General features: G+C 36.7%; 1 protein-coding gene across 5 annotated transcripts in view; it reads left to right on the top strand.

Annotated features, from left to right (window-relative positions):
• NAB1 (NGFI-A binding protein 1) overlaps positions 1 to 15,632 on the top strand; it is a 45,310-nt gene that overhangs the window by 24,886 nt on the left and 4,792 nt on the right. For 4 of the 5 annotated variants that reach the window (XM_032292624.1, XM_032292621.1, XM_032292620.1 and 1 more), the window contains 4 exons: positions 52 to 103; positions 12,050 to 12,139; positions 13,783 to 13,945; positions 15,514 to 15,630. In XM_032292624.1, coding sequence (XP_032148515.1) covers positions 52 to 103; positions 12,050 to 12,139; positions 13,783 to 13,945; positions 15,514 to 15,630 — 422 coding nt within the window. The remainder of the gene's footprint in view (positions 1 to 51; positions 104 to 12,049; positions 12,140 to 13,782; positions 13,946 to 15,513; positions 15,631 to 15,632) is intronic. The other variant, XM_032292622.1, reaches the window with a different exon arrangement.

Genomic DNA, 15,632 nt, shown 5'->3' with positions numbered 1-15,632 from the left:
GTTATTTTCTCAAGTGTTTTTTTTTTTTTTTTCCTCTCCCGTTTCCCTTAGGTCAAAATGTGGAGAAAGAGATGAATTATCCCCGAAGAGAATTAAAGTGGAGGTATGGCCATATGTTACATTTTCTTATTCTGATAATGTTTGCTTTTGTTTTAAGATCAAGCAAAATCTTAACTAGTTCAGACAAAAAAAAAAGATGGTCCCATAAACTAGTGAAAATTGACTTTCAATAAATCTTTAAAAAATACAGAATTTTGTTACTTTCTAATACAATAGTTATGGTAATTTGAATTAGCAGACCAAGGAAAAATTTTAAATACTTTTTTCTTGTAGAGACATGGTCTCACTATGTTGGCCAGGCTGGTCTTGCACTCGAACTCTTGTGCCCAAGTGGTCCTCCCTCCTTGGCTTCCCAAAGGTCTGGGATTACAGGTATGAACCACCATGCCTGATCCAAGGAAATTCTTAGAAAACTATGGTGACTAGTCCAGTCAGTTTACCAAACACGAATTTGCAATTCATGTTTCTTATAGATTTAGGACACTTTACTGGTTAAACCATTCTTTTTATAGTCTTATTTACATCATTAGTCATCAAATACATTCAGAGGAGCTAACTTTGCATTTCTTTATATTAACTAAGGGAAATGATAATTTAGTAGCTATAAATTACAGAGACTTTACTGTAACTAAAGCCTCTTTTAGAGGTCACTGTTGAGGCTGCTTTTTATTTAAATTTGCAAGTTGTAAGTGGGAGTTAAGAAAAACATACTTTTCTTAGGACTCTCAGAACTATAGGATGGTTTCAGAACTATTGTTTCTTACGAATACTTTTTAAAAAGTCTAGCGTGCAGCAGAGTGGAAATCTGGTCAGGCAGCTCCACCCTTTCTTTCTTTTTTTTTAGGCAGGGGATGGAGGTCGATTTTCTCTTAGCCATCCTATTATTTAATTTCAAGTTAAAGCAAATAAGCTATGCTTGACCACCCTAAATTAATACATCATCAAATTATATTTATAGAGTATCTATTTGTATGGCAGTAATCCTTTATTCATGCCAAGGCCAGAGTTATCTTATAAAAACATAAATCCCTTTCTTTCTTAAATCTTTTCAGTGGCTTTCCACTGTACCTGGAATAAAATGTAAGCTTTCTTTTAAAGCTTCTTTAAGACTTCACATGATCAGATTGCAGCTTGCATCTCCTGTCCTGTCTGCTACCACCTCTCCATTCTTTCTGTGTTCCAGCCACACTGGCTGACTTTCTGTTCCTGGAACATGCCAAACTCATTTATGCCGCAGCACTCACTGTTTTCCCTCTACCTAGAGTTATATTTCTTTAGATGGCTTCAAGTCACAGCCGAGTTTCCTCTGACTTCCCTGCCTCCCTTTCTATAGGGGCACCCTTGCCCCAGAATCACACTCAGGTTATTCTCCTAGTTTGTTTTGTTTTCATAGCATTTGCCAGTATTTGAAACTATTAGATATTTGTTTTAAATCTATTATCAGTCTGCCCCATTAGATGAGAACAGGTCTCTTAACTGTGTATCTGCTGCTGTATAATTAGAGTTTATAACTGCCTTGCACCTAATAGGCACTTAATAAAATCTATAGGATGAAATAATGAATGGCTTCAGGTACGCATCTTTGCCTTACAAACACTTTATTCTAAAGTAGTGCTTCTCAAGAGAAATGTTTTTTCAGAAACAAAAAGCCACATTAAAAAAAAATTGTGGACTGGGTGTGGTGGCTTATGTCTATAATCCCAACACTTTAGGAGGCCAAGACAGCAGGATTGCTTGAGCTCTGGAGGTTGAGACCAGGGAACATGGGGAGACTGTCTCTATGAAAAAAAAAAGTGCTTGTATTTGTAACCTACCTCACTGTTAGCTCTGGAATAATGTTTAACATGCTTGACTCAGAAAATCTGTTGAAATTATCTAAAAGGCTACATTGAAAGATGGTCTAACTAGTGAGATGTTTTAGCTGTTGCTCCCCCAGATAACAGGTAACAGAGGATCCTTGTGGATTTGGCTGTTAGTGACTCACTGCCACTGAAAAGAAAGGCAGGTGAACATAGAAACTGCTAAGAAGGCATGTGCTACTGGAGGGCTGGAAGGAAAGAAAGCACAGAACCTACACAGGGCTGGGAAAAGTAGTCAACTGCTAGGCTAGAAATACATCCATGTCTGTTTTTCACCATTGGCCCTAAGTGTGATCATGATTCAAGCTGCTTACATTTAAGCCAAACTTGTCTATCTTCAGAGGTCACTGTTGCATATTGAAATTTGTGATCATGAATCTCATGGTCTGTTTGAGCTGCAGTTGTTTCTTGATGGGCTTTATTGGTAATTCTTTCTGACCCTCTCAGAGGCCTTGTATTTCATTACTGTGCTTTCAGTTTCTTATTAGAAGCTCAGATGTTGGGCTGTAACATTAGATGTGACTCTTCTGTTCCTTTAAATATATTCCACTAGAGATACTTGAATTATAGTTCTATATGGCTAGTTTATTGGTTTGCTGGAGTTCACAAAGCCACTTAAACAGCTCTGGATTCAGAATTAAGATAATTAGTATTTCTTTTTCCTGTGAATACTGTTCTAACCCTTCCTAAATAAGACAAGTGACAAGCAGCCCCAAGCTGCTTTAAATACTTTTGTAGACACTAGACTCTTGATTTTGTTTCTCAGAAATAAATAGTAACTATAGCTTTGAATTTAGGACAGTGGCTCACATTTTTGTTGGTTTGTTTGTTTTTAATTTTGTTTTTCTCTAGTGTTTTGTTTTTATACTTAAATTCTGGGGTACATATGCAGAACATGCAGGTTTGTTACATAGGTATGCATGTGCCATGGTGGTTTGCTGCACCCATCAACCCATCATCTACATTAGGTATTTCTCCTAATGCTATCCCTCCCCTAGCCCCCCACCTCCTGACAGGCCGTGTTGTGTGATGTTCCCCTCCCTGTGTCCATGTGTTCTCATTGTTCAGCTCCTGCTTATGAGTGAGAACATGCAGTGTTTGGTTTTCTGTTCTTGTGTTAGTTTGCTGAGAGTGATGGTTTACAGCTTCATCCATGTCCCTGCAAAGGACATGAACTCATGCTTTTTTATGGCTGCATAGTATTTCATGATGTATATGTGCCACATTTTCTTTATCCAGTCTATCATTGATGGGCATTTGGGTTGATTCCAAGTCTTTGCTATTGTGAACAGTGCTGCAGTAAACATATGTGTGCATGTATCTTTACAGTAGAATGATTTATAATCCTTTGGGTATATACCCAGTAATGGGATTGCTGGGTCAAATTGTATTTTGTGTTCTAGATCCTTGAGGAATCACCACACTGACTTCCATAATGATTGAACTAATTTATAATTTACACTCCCACCAACAGTGTAAAAGTGTTCGTATTTCTCCACATTCTCTACAGCATCTGTTGTTTCATGATTTTTTAAAGATTGCCGTTCTAACTGGCGTGAGATGGTATCTCATTGTGGTTTTGATTTGCATTTTTCTAATGACCAGTGATGATGAGCTTTTTTTCATGTGTTTGTTGACTGTATAAGTGTCGTCTTTTGAGACGTGTGTATTCATATTGTTCACCCACTTTTTGTTTTTCTTTTTCCTCTTTGCCCTCATGTGGAAACAGCAGCTGGGACTGTGGCAAGCACCACGGAGTGGAAGGGAGAGCAGGGGGAGAGAGAAGGCCTCATCTGTCTACATTTATACATAACCCTGGGGAAGACACAGAGACTTGCACTTGTGCTGTTCATGCCGCCGCTGCCTCTGGGCCTTCCCAGCACACACATGGTCTCTTCACCACTGCCCTCGAGTTCTGTGTCTCTTTCCCCTGCCTCCAATTGCTGTCTTGGCTGCTTTCCCATAGTTGGTTATTTTTTATTTGGGGCAGTGGGCATGTATGGGGAGGGGAGGGAGTTCTTCCCAGCCTCAGGTCCCAGCTTTTAGCATTGTTTATTCTGCATCCCCTTCAATAAAACAAGCCAGTTGGGCGTGGTTTAAAAAAAAAAAAAAAAACCTCTTTAGTTTATTAAAAAGCACTTGTGTATTGTAGATCATCAGTATCTCTCAACTTGTGTGTCTTGTGTGTATGGATACCTACACATGTAGATTGTGTAATTCTTTGCCAAATATATAGTATTGGTATGAATCCTTGTCTTTGCTATACTGTAAGTCAAATTTAAGATACCGGAACTATTTATGGAAGCTGATATGAGGTAGATAGTATTGGCTGTATAAAGTTACTACTCCCTTAAAACTTTTTACCAAGTACTAGTGCTTTATGTCTACCTTCTTTGTGGCTTCTGGCGAGGGACAACTTCTGGTATAGGAGGAGATTAGTGGAGACTATTGGGAAGGTGTAATTCGAGCTGGATTTTTAAAAGAAGGGTAGAATTTCAGAAGATAGGGATGTGGGGAGGGTATTGAGATAGCATTATAAAGGTAGACTAACATGGGCAAAGACAGATAAGAAAATACTAAGCATATTGAGAGAACAATAAGTTTGTCTAGGGAATGTGATTGACACAGAGAACCTCATGAATAAAACTACAAAGAATGTAGAATTATTTTAACATAATTTTTATTTCATTTGAGTATTTTTCTTATGATTCTCAGCTTATTAATTTCTGTGTAAAGAAAGTAATATATAAGGCTGGGCATGGTGGCTCATGGCTATAATCCCAACACTTTGGGAGGCCAAGGCAGGTGGATTGCTTGAGTCCAGGAGTTCAAGACCAGCTTGGGCAACATGGCAAAACCCCATCTTTACAAAAAATACAAAAATTAGCCAAGCATGGTGGTGTGCGCCTATAGTCCCAGCTACTCAGGAGGTTGAGGTGGGAGGATCACTTGAGCTAGGGAGGTTGAGCCGTTATTGTGCCGCTGCACTCTAGCCCCAGCAACAGAGCATGACCCTGTCTTAAGCAAAGAAACTAAAGTTTTAAGTGATTTACAAATAAGCTTAAGCTTAGCCCATTTTAAAGTGTAACTGGTTTTTAATTACAAGGCCCAAACTAATGAGACAAGTTTTTTATCTTATTTTAAAATCTTTAAGTGTTCTAAAATCTGTTATTGCTGGCTTTTTCCATCTTAAAAATATAATTTTTACAGTGAACAAAAATGTAATGTTGAGCAGATAAAAATGACTTCAAAATAATTTGACATGTAAAGGAAAGAGAAACATTTTCTTGCTTGTCATTATCAATGCATTAGGGTATACTAATAAAAGTAGTGCTTTGTTCAAGCTTAGTTAAGAGCTTTTGTTGCTAAATACTGTATTTTCCTGATCTAAACATGAAGGCTTGGATAGAATGAAGTTCTAACTCATTCAGTTGTCTGATTTTTCTATCTGGAAAGCTCTTATTTATGTAGTAGGTTGTTTCCCCTTAAAGAATAGTTACTTATTTGATTTTTTAAAAAAATAGCAGTATATGCATTGCATAGAAGTACACAAGATAATCTGCTTTCCTTAAATAGTGTTCCTTCTTAAAGGGTATGTTAAACATTAAAAAACACTTTGAACTCTAATTCCTAGAATATATGAGATAGACATGGAGGAAGATCGCCCACTAGCTTAGGTATGTCTTAGGGAACCTACCATTTGGAATGAAATATCTAGGGAAACACATCTTCAAGCCTTCATGCTAGTTAGTAAGTGAGGTTGGGAGTCCTTCTGCTTGACCTGTATGAATAACTTGTCCACTGGAACACAGCCCTCTGTGATCCACTTTTAGCTGAAATGAAGATAGATTTTGTTTATTCTTACTTATCTTTTTAATTAGATCTTCTAATTAAATCTTCTAGTTCTGGGGCAGTTGTAAAAATAGCTACTTTGTGGTGCTTTTATTATGTGTCAGTCCCTACTAGGCATTTGGAATTCATTATCGCAAACATACTTGTCTAACCTATGTGGAGGCTTTATGATTTCCATTTTATAGCCAAGGAGAGACCCAGATCGTCTCAGTATCTTGCCCGTGTTGCCAAATTGCTATCCAGCAGCAGAGCCAGGGCTTCCAATCTATGTCTGATTCCCGAATGTGAAAGCAGTAGCACCTTCCTAGGTGCTAATGATCATTCACAAAGCATCTTACCTGTGAAAAAACACTACTGGGATTATACCTTTCTTCCTACTGGTACCGTGTGAAGGGCGAAATGTGTGCAGGACTGGTAGTCTTTGAAAAGGGTGGACAGTGGCAGTTTTCTAATCCATGAAATTTTATTTAGTAAACAATTACAAGTTTTGAGTAGAAAATTTAATGATGTAAATTATAAAATATTTAAGTATAAGACGTTATCATTAGATGCTGATTGATTACAATGACTAAAAACCTTGTGTTGGGAAGATAAACAGTAAATCAGAAAAATTAGTTTGATTTCCTATGTCCTACCTATGACAGAATATATTTAAGGTGGCTTGACAGCTCATTCAAGGAGATGAAAAATCAAGAGCCAAAGTCCCTGGCTGTCTTGTCTTCTCCTAAATTTTTTTAAATGTTAGTTAAAAGTGGAATAAATTGGTAACTTTTCTTTTTCATTAAGAACACATTGAGTTCCATGAACAAACTTGTCATTAACTCCAGGGTTACAAGTAACATCTTAGAAGGGAGGAAAGATATAAAGCTACAGTCTCAGGGCCAGTGGTGGCAGCTGACTAACTGGACTAAGTGCTATATCTCATCTGAGTGTTCTTCATTCGCTCAAATTGCAGGAGACTGGGCACAGATGAGAAATGACAGCATTCTTGACCCTGTGGGAGTCAGAGGTGCAAAGCATTCAGAGATGAGTGGATGAAAGAAATGAGGTTTGTTAAGAGAGCCCAGGAAGTCAGAGAATTGGGGCTTGAAGAAGAAAGACCTAAAGGAAACATCTGCTAGCAGGTCCAGCAGGGTGGGGGTAGGAAAGTGAGGAAGGGGGAGGAAAGAGGGTCAGAACATCCACCTACGCTGCTACTAAGCTTGTTGAAAAGAAAGCTGGTCTAATTTGCCATAGACAGTTCCCCTCTGGATCAGAAAAACAGAAGCATTACAATATGCTATTCATACAGAAAGTGTGATTAGAAAAAAGGAAAATGCACATGTGGGGTTGAGAACATCTGCTGTAACAAGTCATGTAGAGACAGCTAAGCAGTGGCTTTAAAGCAGCTTGGTAGTGTTCAGCAGGAAGGATGAGGAGGAATGGGGATGGAGACCAATGGGATGACAGTATTTAGGTCATGCCCCAGCCTCCGTCCTATTTCTTTTATTTTCTCACTGCTCAGACCCAGAGTCTTGTCAGCAAGGGAACACTGTGATTAATGGCATCAGCCAAAAATATGACATGGAGATAGATCACTCATAGCATGGTGCAGCTGGTGCCTGGGAAACAAGCTTACTAGACGTAACAAAAGTGGTGCACCAAACATAATGTGAAAGAGAACAGTTTCTTGGGATATTCTCACTTTTATTTCTAAGTCATATATTTTGGGACCTTCAATCTACTTTATATGACATGCAGTGATAGCTGCTCAATTTTGTAGTTTTTCCATCCACAGTGAACTGTCAAGACAGTGGGAGAAATAATGACTAATGTACCCAGTTGCAGAGAGATCATGATTACTTTGGATATTGTTATTTATTACTTGTTTTAGGCTTTTATTTATCTTTATTAATGATGGAATAGTGTCCATTTTCCAGCAACTTTCACATGTAGAGTTTGAGGCTCCCCCATCAGCTTTTTCAGCATTCTCATGGTTGAGGAATCCTGACAATGGGGCCACCATATATTTGTATGGCAATGTGTATTTTTCCAAGGCTCACTTATTTGTGTTACTTTATTTAATCCCCACAAACTTCCAGTGGGCAGATACACAGGTGGCATAATCCTAATTTAAAAATTTGGATCACTCGGAATAATGAGATTTACTTTTTTGCTTGAGATCATGCAGCTGGTTCCTAACGTGAAATGACTAGATCATACCTTTCTCCTTCAAGCTCTTCCAGAAACAGTACTGAGGCATTGGGGCTCATGGGGATTCTGATTGGTACACTCCACTCAGAGTCTGTTGATGAACCGATAACCCTCTAATCTGGGTCTCCAGCCGTGATTTTACAAGCTCCAAACTCACTGCCCCTGTTTACCTGGCTTATCTACACACAGAGGTCTGACCAGCAGATGAGCTCAATTGAATTCATCAGTTTTCTGGCCCCTCCCAGATCTTGTGGTCTTGAGTTCCTTATTCTAGTGAATGTCACAACCAAACTCTCAGTTGCCTTATTTCTGCAGCACCTGCCACTGTACAGGGCTGCGCCCTATCTTCACCAACAATCCTCTAACCAGTGTCCCTGTCACTACTCTGAACTCCCCTCCTCCGCACACATTCTCCATCACATTCACAGGTGATGGGCTTTCGGAAATGCAAATCCAATATGTCTCTTCCCCGAGACTTTCAATGGATTCTCTTTGTATTTAAGATAAAATCTAAAATTCTTAACATAGTTTACAAGGCCTTGCAGAATCTGGCCCTATGTTTCCACCTTCCCTCACCGCTCCCTCTTTCTCAGTGTATATGGAATATTTTCCGGCTTCCCAGAGTATGCCCTGTTCTTTTTGCCTCCAGACCTCTGTACCAGCTGCTTTCTTTTGGCCTCTGGGACGCCTGCTCTGCCACAGCGCCCTCTGCTGTGCTCTGGGTCTCCATCCACTTCCCTCCCTAGACTGTTGTCTGGAGCGCCGAGGCAGGCCATCTCGTTAGCCGTTGTATCTTGTGTTGTCCCTATGTTAAGTACAGTGTATGAATCAGCTGGGTGAACACGACATTTTTGTTGAACGCATAAACACGTTTCTAGGTTTCCAGTGTTCTTTTCACTGAGATAGTTCCCCAACAATGTACTCAATATTCTTTGGTTGATTTTAGTATTAAATGTTTAGTTCTTCCTTCTCTAAGATGTCTATACTCTGTAATTGTCCGTAAAATTTCACTTTTTCCCCTGGATCATGCTTTACTGATTAAATCTGGTGACTTTTTAGATGAACTTAACAGATATCCATAACAAATAACAAACATTTATCAAGTAATTGCTATGTGCCAGATACTGTATTAAGTATTTTTCATGAATTTTCTACTTCCTTAAAATGATTCTGTAAGTTAAGTACTATTGTTGTCCCCATTTTATAGATGAGGAAACAGACAAAGATGAAATAATCTACCCAGTATCACAGCAAATAAGTAGAAGAGTTGGGTTTTGAACTCAGTACAAGTCATACAATTAAAGTCCATTCAGCGTATGAAAAACTGAGCTATAATTTCTGTTTATAGAAATGCCTGTGTTCTTGTGAGTTTCATATAGGTAGTAACGATGAATTTATGGATTGAGCATAGGCTTTGAAGCTAGTGTTGTAGTTGTAAAAAAAGGAAACCCAATCTTGTCTGTGAGGAAGATTAGATGACATAATGAATGTAAAATAGCGAACATAGGGACTGGTACATTGTTGACTCCTGGAAAATGATAACTGCTCATTTAGAAGTTCTCACTCTTCCACTAGCTCAGCTCACTGAACTTGAGAACTTAAGTAGTTCCAGTGGGGTGGGAGTTTGCTGAAGAGAAAGTTGGATTTTTCAGTCTAAATAAATTCTTATAAGAAAACTGGAATGGCTAAGAAAAAGTGGACTTTGGATTTAGCTTGGACTATATACACTTGTATGAAGTTCATTCTAGCTTACTTTATGATTATGTTCCATACATATCTGTAAGCCAACATAGAGACCTAGAAGAGTGGCTGTTTTCAACACTTCAAAAGTGCTGATTACATACTGGCCCATGATAAAGGTACATAGGACCATCTTAAGATGTTAAGTTTATTAGCTCTTGGCTCTATGTTATTTCATGTCTTTGAATTTTAAAAATAGCAAATTAGTTACTACATAGGGAATGAATTTTGATAGATAAATATTAGAAAATGTGAAATCTGCAGTGGAGAAATAATTTATTGAAAAGACCCTGATGGGGAAAAATTTTTGAAGCACTATCTTATACCCCAAATAAGGTAAAATATTTTGTTATTATTACATCTTTTCCTGCTGTATATTGTAAGAACTTTGATTTTTAAGGATTTGCCCTCTGCTGCAAATATGTAACTTATCAAAGAAGGGGAGAAATAATGTTTTGGAGTTTAATTGTTAATGCTGATTTCTATGAGGAGTCCTTTAGGAGGTTTCACCAAAGTTACTAAAACCATGCTGTCATGATATTTTTTAGTTATAAAGTTCATGAGCAATAAACAGGCAAAAAACAAAAAACCTTTAAAAAAGTAGTATGTGGAATATGGTGTATAAAATGGAAGTAATTTAAGTTGAAGTATTGTCCAGTGTCTCCAGAGAGGCCCTATTTACTATAGGAATTTAGTATGTATTGATAAACCTATTTAGTAGCTATTATAACTGAAGGCATTATTTCACTTTATCTCATTTGGTCCTCACAACAATCCTAATAGATAACGTTCTCCTATCCTCATTTTTCCTGTGAGGAAACTGAAGTTCAGGAAGGTTAAGTTACTTATCCGGAGTCACATAACTAGTAAGTGGTGGAATTGGAAAACGAATACAGGCCTTTCGATTTCCAAAGCCCCGTTTCCTGTCATAGGATATGTAGGACATGATAAAGGAGAAATCACAAGCCTACATGAAGGAATCTTTGAGCTATTCAGGGTGGGATTATTGGTTAACACTTTAAAGAAAATTTACTTTGGATTATTAACTACATTTTATGTAACAAAATTAATTTCAGATGGGTTAGAGGGTTAAATTTAAAAAACAAAACAAAGTTGTAGAAAAATTAGAGGGTGGATCTGAATACATACCAAATTTCTGAGGCAGAATTTCCAGAAGCAGAATTTCTCTAAAATTTATAGTAGTAGATGAAATCACGAAATAAAAGTATGTACAACTATAGCATAGAAAAATTAGAGGGTAGATCTGAATACTTACCAAATTTCTGAAGCAGAATTTCCTGAGGCAGAATTTCTCTAAATTTTATAGCAGCAGATGAAATCACAAAATAAAAGTATGTACAACTATAGCATATAAAAATTTAAAAATGTTTGCATGTCAAAAGTATAGGTAAATTGGCAGAAATTAAGAAACTAGAATACTTAGTGGTGGCAAGGAAGCTGTCGTATATTGCTTGTGGTATGATAAACTAGTAAAGGCCCTCTGTGGGTTTAGCAAAAATATATAAGTCATAAAAATATCATTTCTGTGGTAATTCTGCTTCTGGGAATCTTTTGTAGTGGATAATCTAAGCTGTCAAAAATGCTGTCGCCATGAAAATATTTTTGCAGTGTTTTTCATAAAACCAAAAATTAGGAAAAGAATAAAAAATGTCTAATGAGAGGATATGGCTAGTCAAACCCCTCACTAGGTTAAATGCTTTTTGTTCTATGTTTTTCTGTTGCTGTTGTTGTCTGAGACAGTCTCACTTTGTCACCCAGGCTGGAGTGCAGTGGTGCAGTCTTGGCTCACTGCAACCTCCACCTCCCAAGTTAAAGCGATTCTTGTGCCTTGTCCTCCCGAGTAGCTGCTCAGCCTCTTGAATAGCTGGCATTTCTTTCATGTTCTATCACTCCCAGCTAATTTTTGTGTTTTTTATTTTAGTAAAGACAGGGTTTCACCATGTTGGACAGGCTAGTCTCGAACTCCTGACCTAAGGAGATCTGCCTACCTTGGCCTCCCAAAGTGCTGGGATTACAGGTGTGAGCCACCTTTCCTGGCCTAGGTGAAATGTTATACAACCATTATAAACAATGATCATAAAGTCTGCTTTCTAAGGTAAAACAGTGGGGATGATATTTTTCATCTTATTTATGTTTCTACTGAGGTTACAGTTGTAGAAAATAAGGTATGTTTCATAAAAGACTGAAACGAAATATCGTACGTTAAAACCTTAATCATCATTATATTAAGAGTTTTCTTTGCTTTATTTTCCAAGTTTTTGATAATATTGTTATTTTATTATTTACAAACTCCAAATATAAAGGACTTCTTATTTGACCCACAGGATGGGTTTCCAGATTTCCAAGATTCTGTGCAAACGCTCTTCCAGCAGGCTAGACCTAAGAGTGAAGAACTCGCAGCTCTTAATTCACAGGTAACATAAACTACCAGTTACTATTTCATAATAGTAGTATCTGTAGGTTAAAAAATAAATAACTACTTCAACTAGCGTCTGCTTTAAGTGTCTGAAGACTGACTTTTTATTTCTGGTTGTTTTTTAAAACGTCAGCTGAGCCACAGCTGTATCAACATGAGAGCAATAACATCTTGGTTTGATTCAGTTTGTGAAATGAATCTGATATGGTGCTACTTGCTTATTCTTGTAGTTTTGCAGGAAGTGAGACAGATTCTCTACTCAAGAAAACTTAAACAGTTTGATGATTGGGAAAACCAGCTATGTTGACCATGGCTATGTGTAATACAACTCTGAGATAAAATAGTACTAGTTCTCAATAAAATATTAATAGTCAACATTGTAATTATTGTTAACTCTTTTAAATTCATATTTATTGAAAAACTGTTAAATGAATATGTGGCTTCAGGTGCTTTTGCCATTAAATTATTTGTGTCTGTATACTGAAATTAATTTTAAAATTCTTTCTACAAACATCATCTTTTAGAAAGCACTGTAAGCTTTTATTCCTGTTGAACAGCTTCTTTGTAATAACTTGCTTTTGGTCAAATTTAGTACTGCTAAGTTTTGTTTTTTCATGTTAGGATGAAAAATACATTTTTTTTTTACCTCAGGTATGCTTATTTAAATTTTATCAACTAATTAGTAACAAGTTCAAATAAAATGCAGTGGTTACTCTTGATTTGGTTTATGTGCATTCAGGAAAATAGTATAAGTGTTTATCATGTTCTGTGAATTAGTATATTTTATCTATTGATTTTTATGTTGTGAATCAGAGCTTTTTGTAAAAAAATTTATATAGCAGCTTTCTTGTCCTACTCTTTTATATAGCATGGTAGTGATTCATATCTGTGCATTTTGACTATTACCTCCTTGGCAAAATACCACAAATACACTGCTCTGAATATCACATGTAAGTAATCTAGAGCAGTGCATTGAAAAGGAACTTATAAAACACAGGCAAAGATAAATTTATATGTCAGTTGATTAATTGCATATTTAGAATATGCCTTTTTGTGATTGGTTGGGAAATTCTGCAGTTTCATTTCCTGATGAAGGTGAAGATGCTTATTGGCACTGGTTTTTTTGCATAATTTACATTGTTTAATTTTAGTGGGAGGTGTGTTTGCCTTGTTCTTCTAGACAGCTGTTTTACACCTTCTCTCCCCCAAACATATTGTCATCATATCAGAGTCTATGTATTGCCAGATCCTAAAATAAAAATGCCAAGATTTCGCCCTAAGTGTTAGAAGTAGTTTATAGCAGATGTTGCTGTTGCTTTTAGGTTTCTTTTTTAAAAAATCCCTTAAAGGACTTAGTACCTTGGAAAACAAAGCTAAGGTTATGTTGCTTTTGAGCTGACATGGAATCCTCTTGGAAGAATTGAGAAGAAAGCTTTTATCTTTTGTACAACATCCAGCATTTTATATTTTAACATGATACAGACATCTATGCATGTTTATGGAATTTGTATACCACATGAAGTGTGAACTAATTTTAATGAATACTAAATATATTTGCTGGAGTCTGAAATTGGTATCTTGAAACCATTAAAAAATCTAGAATGTTTCAGTTACTGGTTTTATTTTTGCTTTACTTACTAGCAGCCTGAGAAGGTGATGGCAAAGCAGATGGAGTTCCTTTGCAACCAAGCTGGCTACGAAAGACTGCAGCATGTCGAGAGGAGGTTGTCTACAGGGCTTTACAGGCAGAGCTCAGAAGAGCACAGCCCTAACGGCTTGACTTCTGATAACTCAGATGGACAAGGTACATATTTTAGAATATTCTGCACCTTTAGGGCCACTACATGCACTTCAAAGAGAAACAGAAGAAAACAGCTGATTTTTAAATTATGGTATTTTGTAGAGATTATTTTATAGGTCCTCTTATCAAAATTAAATTCTCCATGTTCTAAATAGGAAATTTATTTTGCAAATTTTAATTTGTAAATTTTTGAAACTTTATGATTTCTAAACATTAGTTGGCACATGAGATGGACATGTATTCTTTTGTAAGGAGTTGGTGGGAATGTGAGAATGACCACAGCACAGACTGTTTTCTCCAAAGAAGCAGATTCCAGGAGAGATGTTTATCCTTTTTAAATGACCCAAACTTCATATTTTTTTGACTTTGAGAACAAGTTTGTGAAATTTTCAACATTGGGTTTTTAAGAGAATATGGTAACTGCTTCCAAAGTGTTATGACAGAGTACAGCTCAGGTTTAGAAAGCCATGGGATTTGTGAGTATTTTTACCATTCTAACAAGTACTTCATTCTTTTCACATCCTCACATAAAGAAAACCCCAAGTCATTGTTATTTCACTCATTCAACAGGCATTTTTTTTTTTTTTTTAGTATTTTCTATGTGCCAGGCACTGACGATGGGACAGGGAACAAGTCCCTGTTTACTTGGAGCTTACACTCTAGTGGAGGGAGATGTACAGGTTATAAGTATATCCTGTAGTTTCAAATAGTAATAAATGTGTGAAGAAAAAAAATAATTTTGTAGTGCCTACTTTTTATATGTTATTGTTATACTTTTCTAGAGAGTGGTTATTATTGTCAAAGAAAAAATTGCATTTGTAAGTAAGAATACCATCTTAAGTATTCTCCAGCCATGGAGTAAAATATTACGTGTCTCAACAGATCAGAGTACTGGAAGAGAAGAAAGTTCTTCCTTTTAAAAATATTATAGGAACCTTTGAGTTGAGGTCTTGTTTAACTTCTCCAATTATTCTTAACCGTTAAGAAGCAAAGGCAATTATTAAAGATTTTATGACTCTAATTTGTGACACCAGGATAATTCAGTGTGGGGAGACAATTTGCTAATATGATGCATTTCGGTACATGACAACATGATTGGGTATCTAATTTTTCCCCATATTTGTGCTAAATCTGTTTTCTCATGGATTTTTTTTTAAATAATCTGTAATTGGCTTGAAGCCTTCTCTGTCTAGTACTTGTTATTATGTGATTAATGACATGCCGTGGCAGAATGGTGGCACTAGTAAGAAAATGCCTCATGGAGGAAGTGTATTATACGCCAAAACTGGAATGCTCACTGGAATTCTCAGTCTTTTGTTTAGCTCTTAAAACTCTCCTGGCAGAATTGTAAACCTTGGGATTAGCATGAAATGACTTGCCATTTTCCTCTTAAATTATTATTTAAAATGTTTTTTCCAACTGTTACTTAAATTCTTCAGTGTCCACTGACTTTCCTCACTTTTTTCCTAAGGAGTGTTTAGGCAATTTTTGAAAACTTATTTTTAAGAAAATCCGTGATGTATTTTTGATATTATGCATATTTCTTTTTTTGTTTTTTTGTTTTTCATTAGGAGAAAGACCTTTGAATCTCCGCATGTCTAATTTACAGAACAGACAACCCCATCATTTTGTGGTGGACGGGGAGCTAAGCAGACTTTACCCCAGTGAGGCAAAGTCCCACTCATCAGGT

This window comes from Sapajus apella, unplaced genomic scaffold, assembly GCF_009761245.1.
Source record: "Sapajus apella isolate SASKATOON/1434 unplaced genomic scaffold, GSC_monkey_1.0 scaffold28, whole genome shotgun sequence".
In the NCBI taxonomy this organism is placed as follows: Eukaryota; Metazoa; Chordata; class Mammalia; order Primates; family Cebidae; genus Sapajus; species Sapajus apella.
The sequence above is the reverse complement of the archived record's forward strand: the minus strand, read 5'-3'. Positions and strand labels throughout refer to the sequence as shown.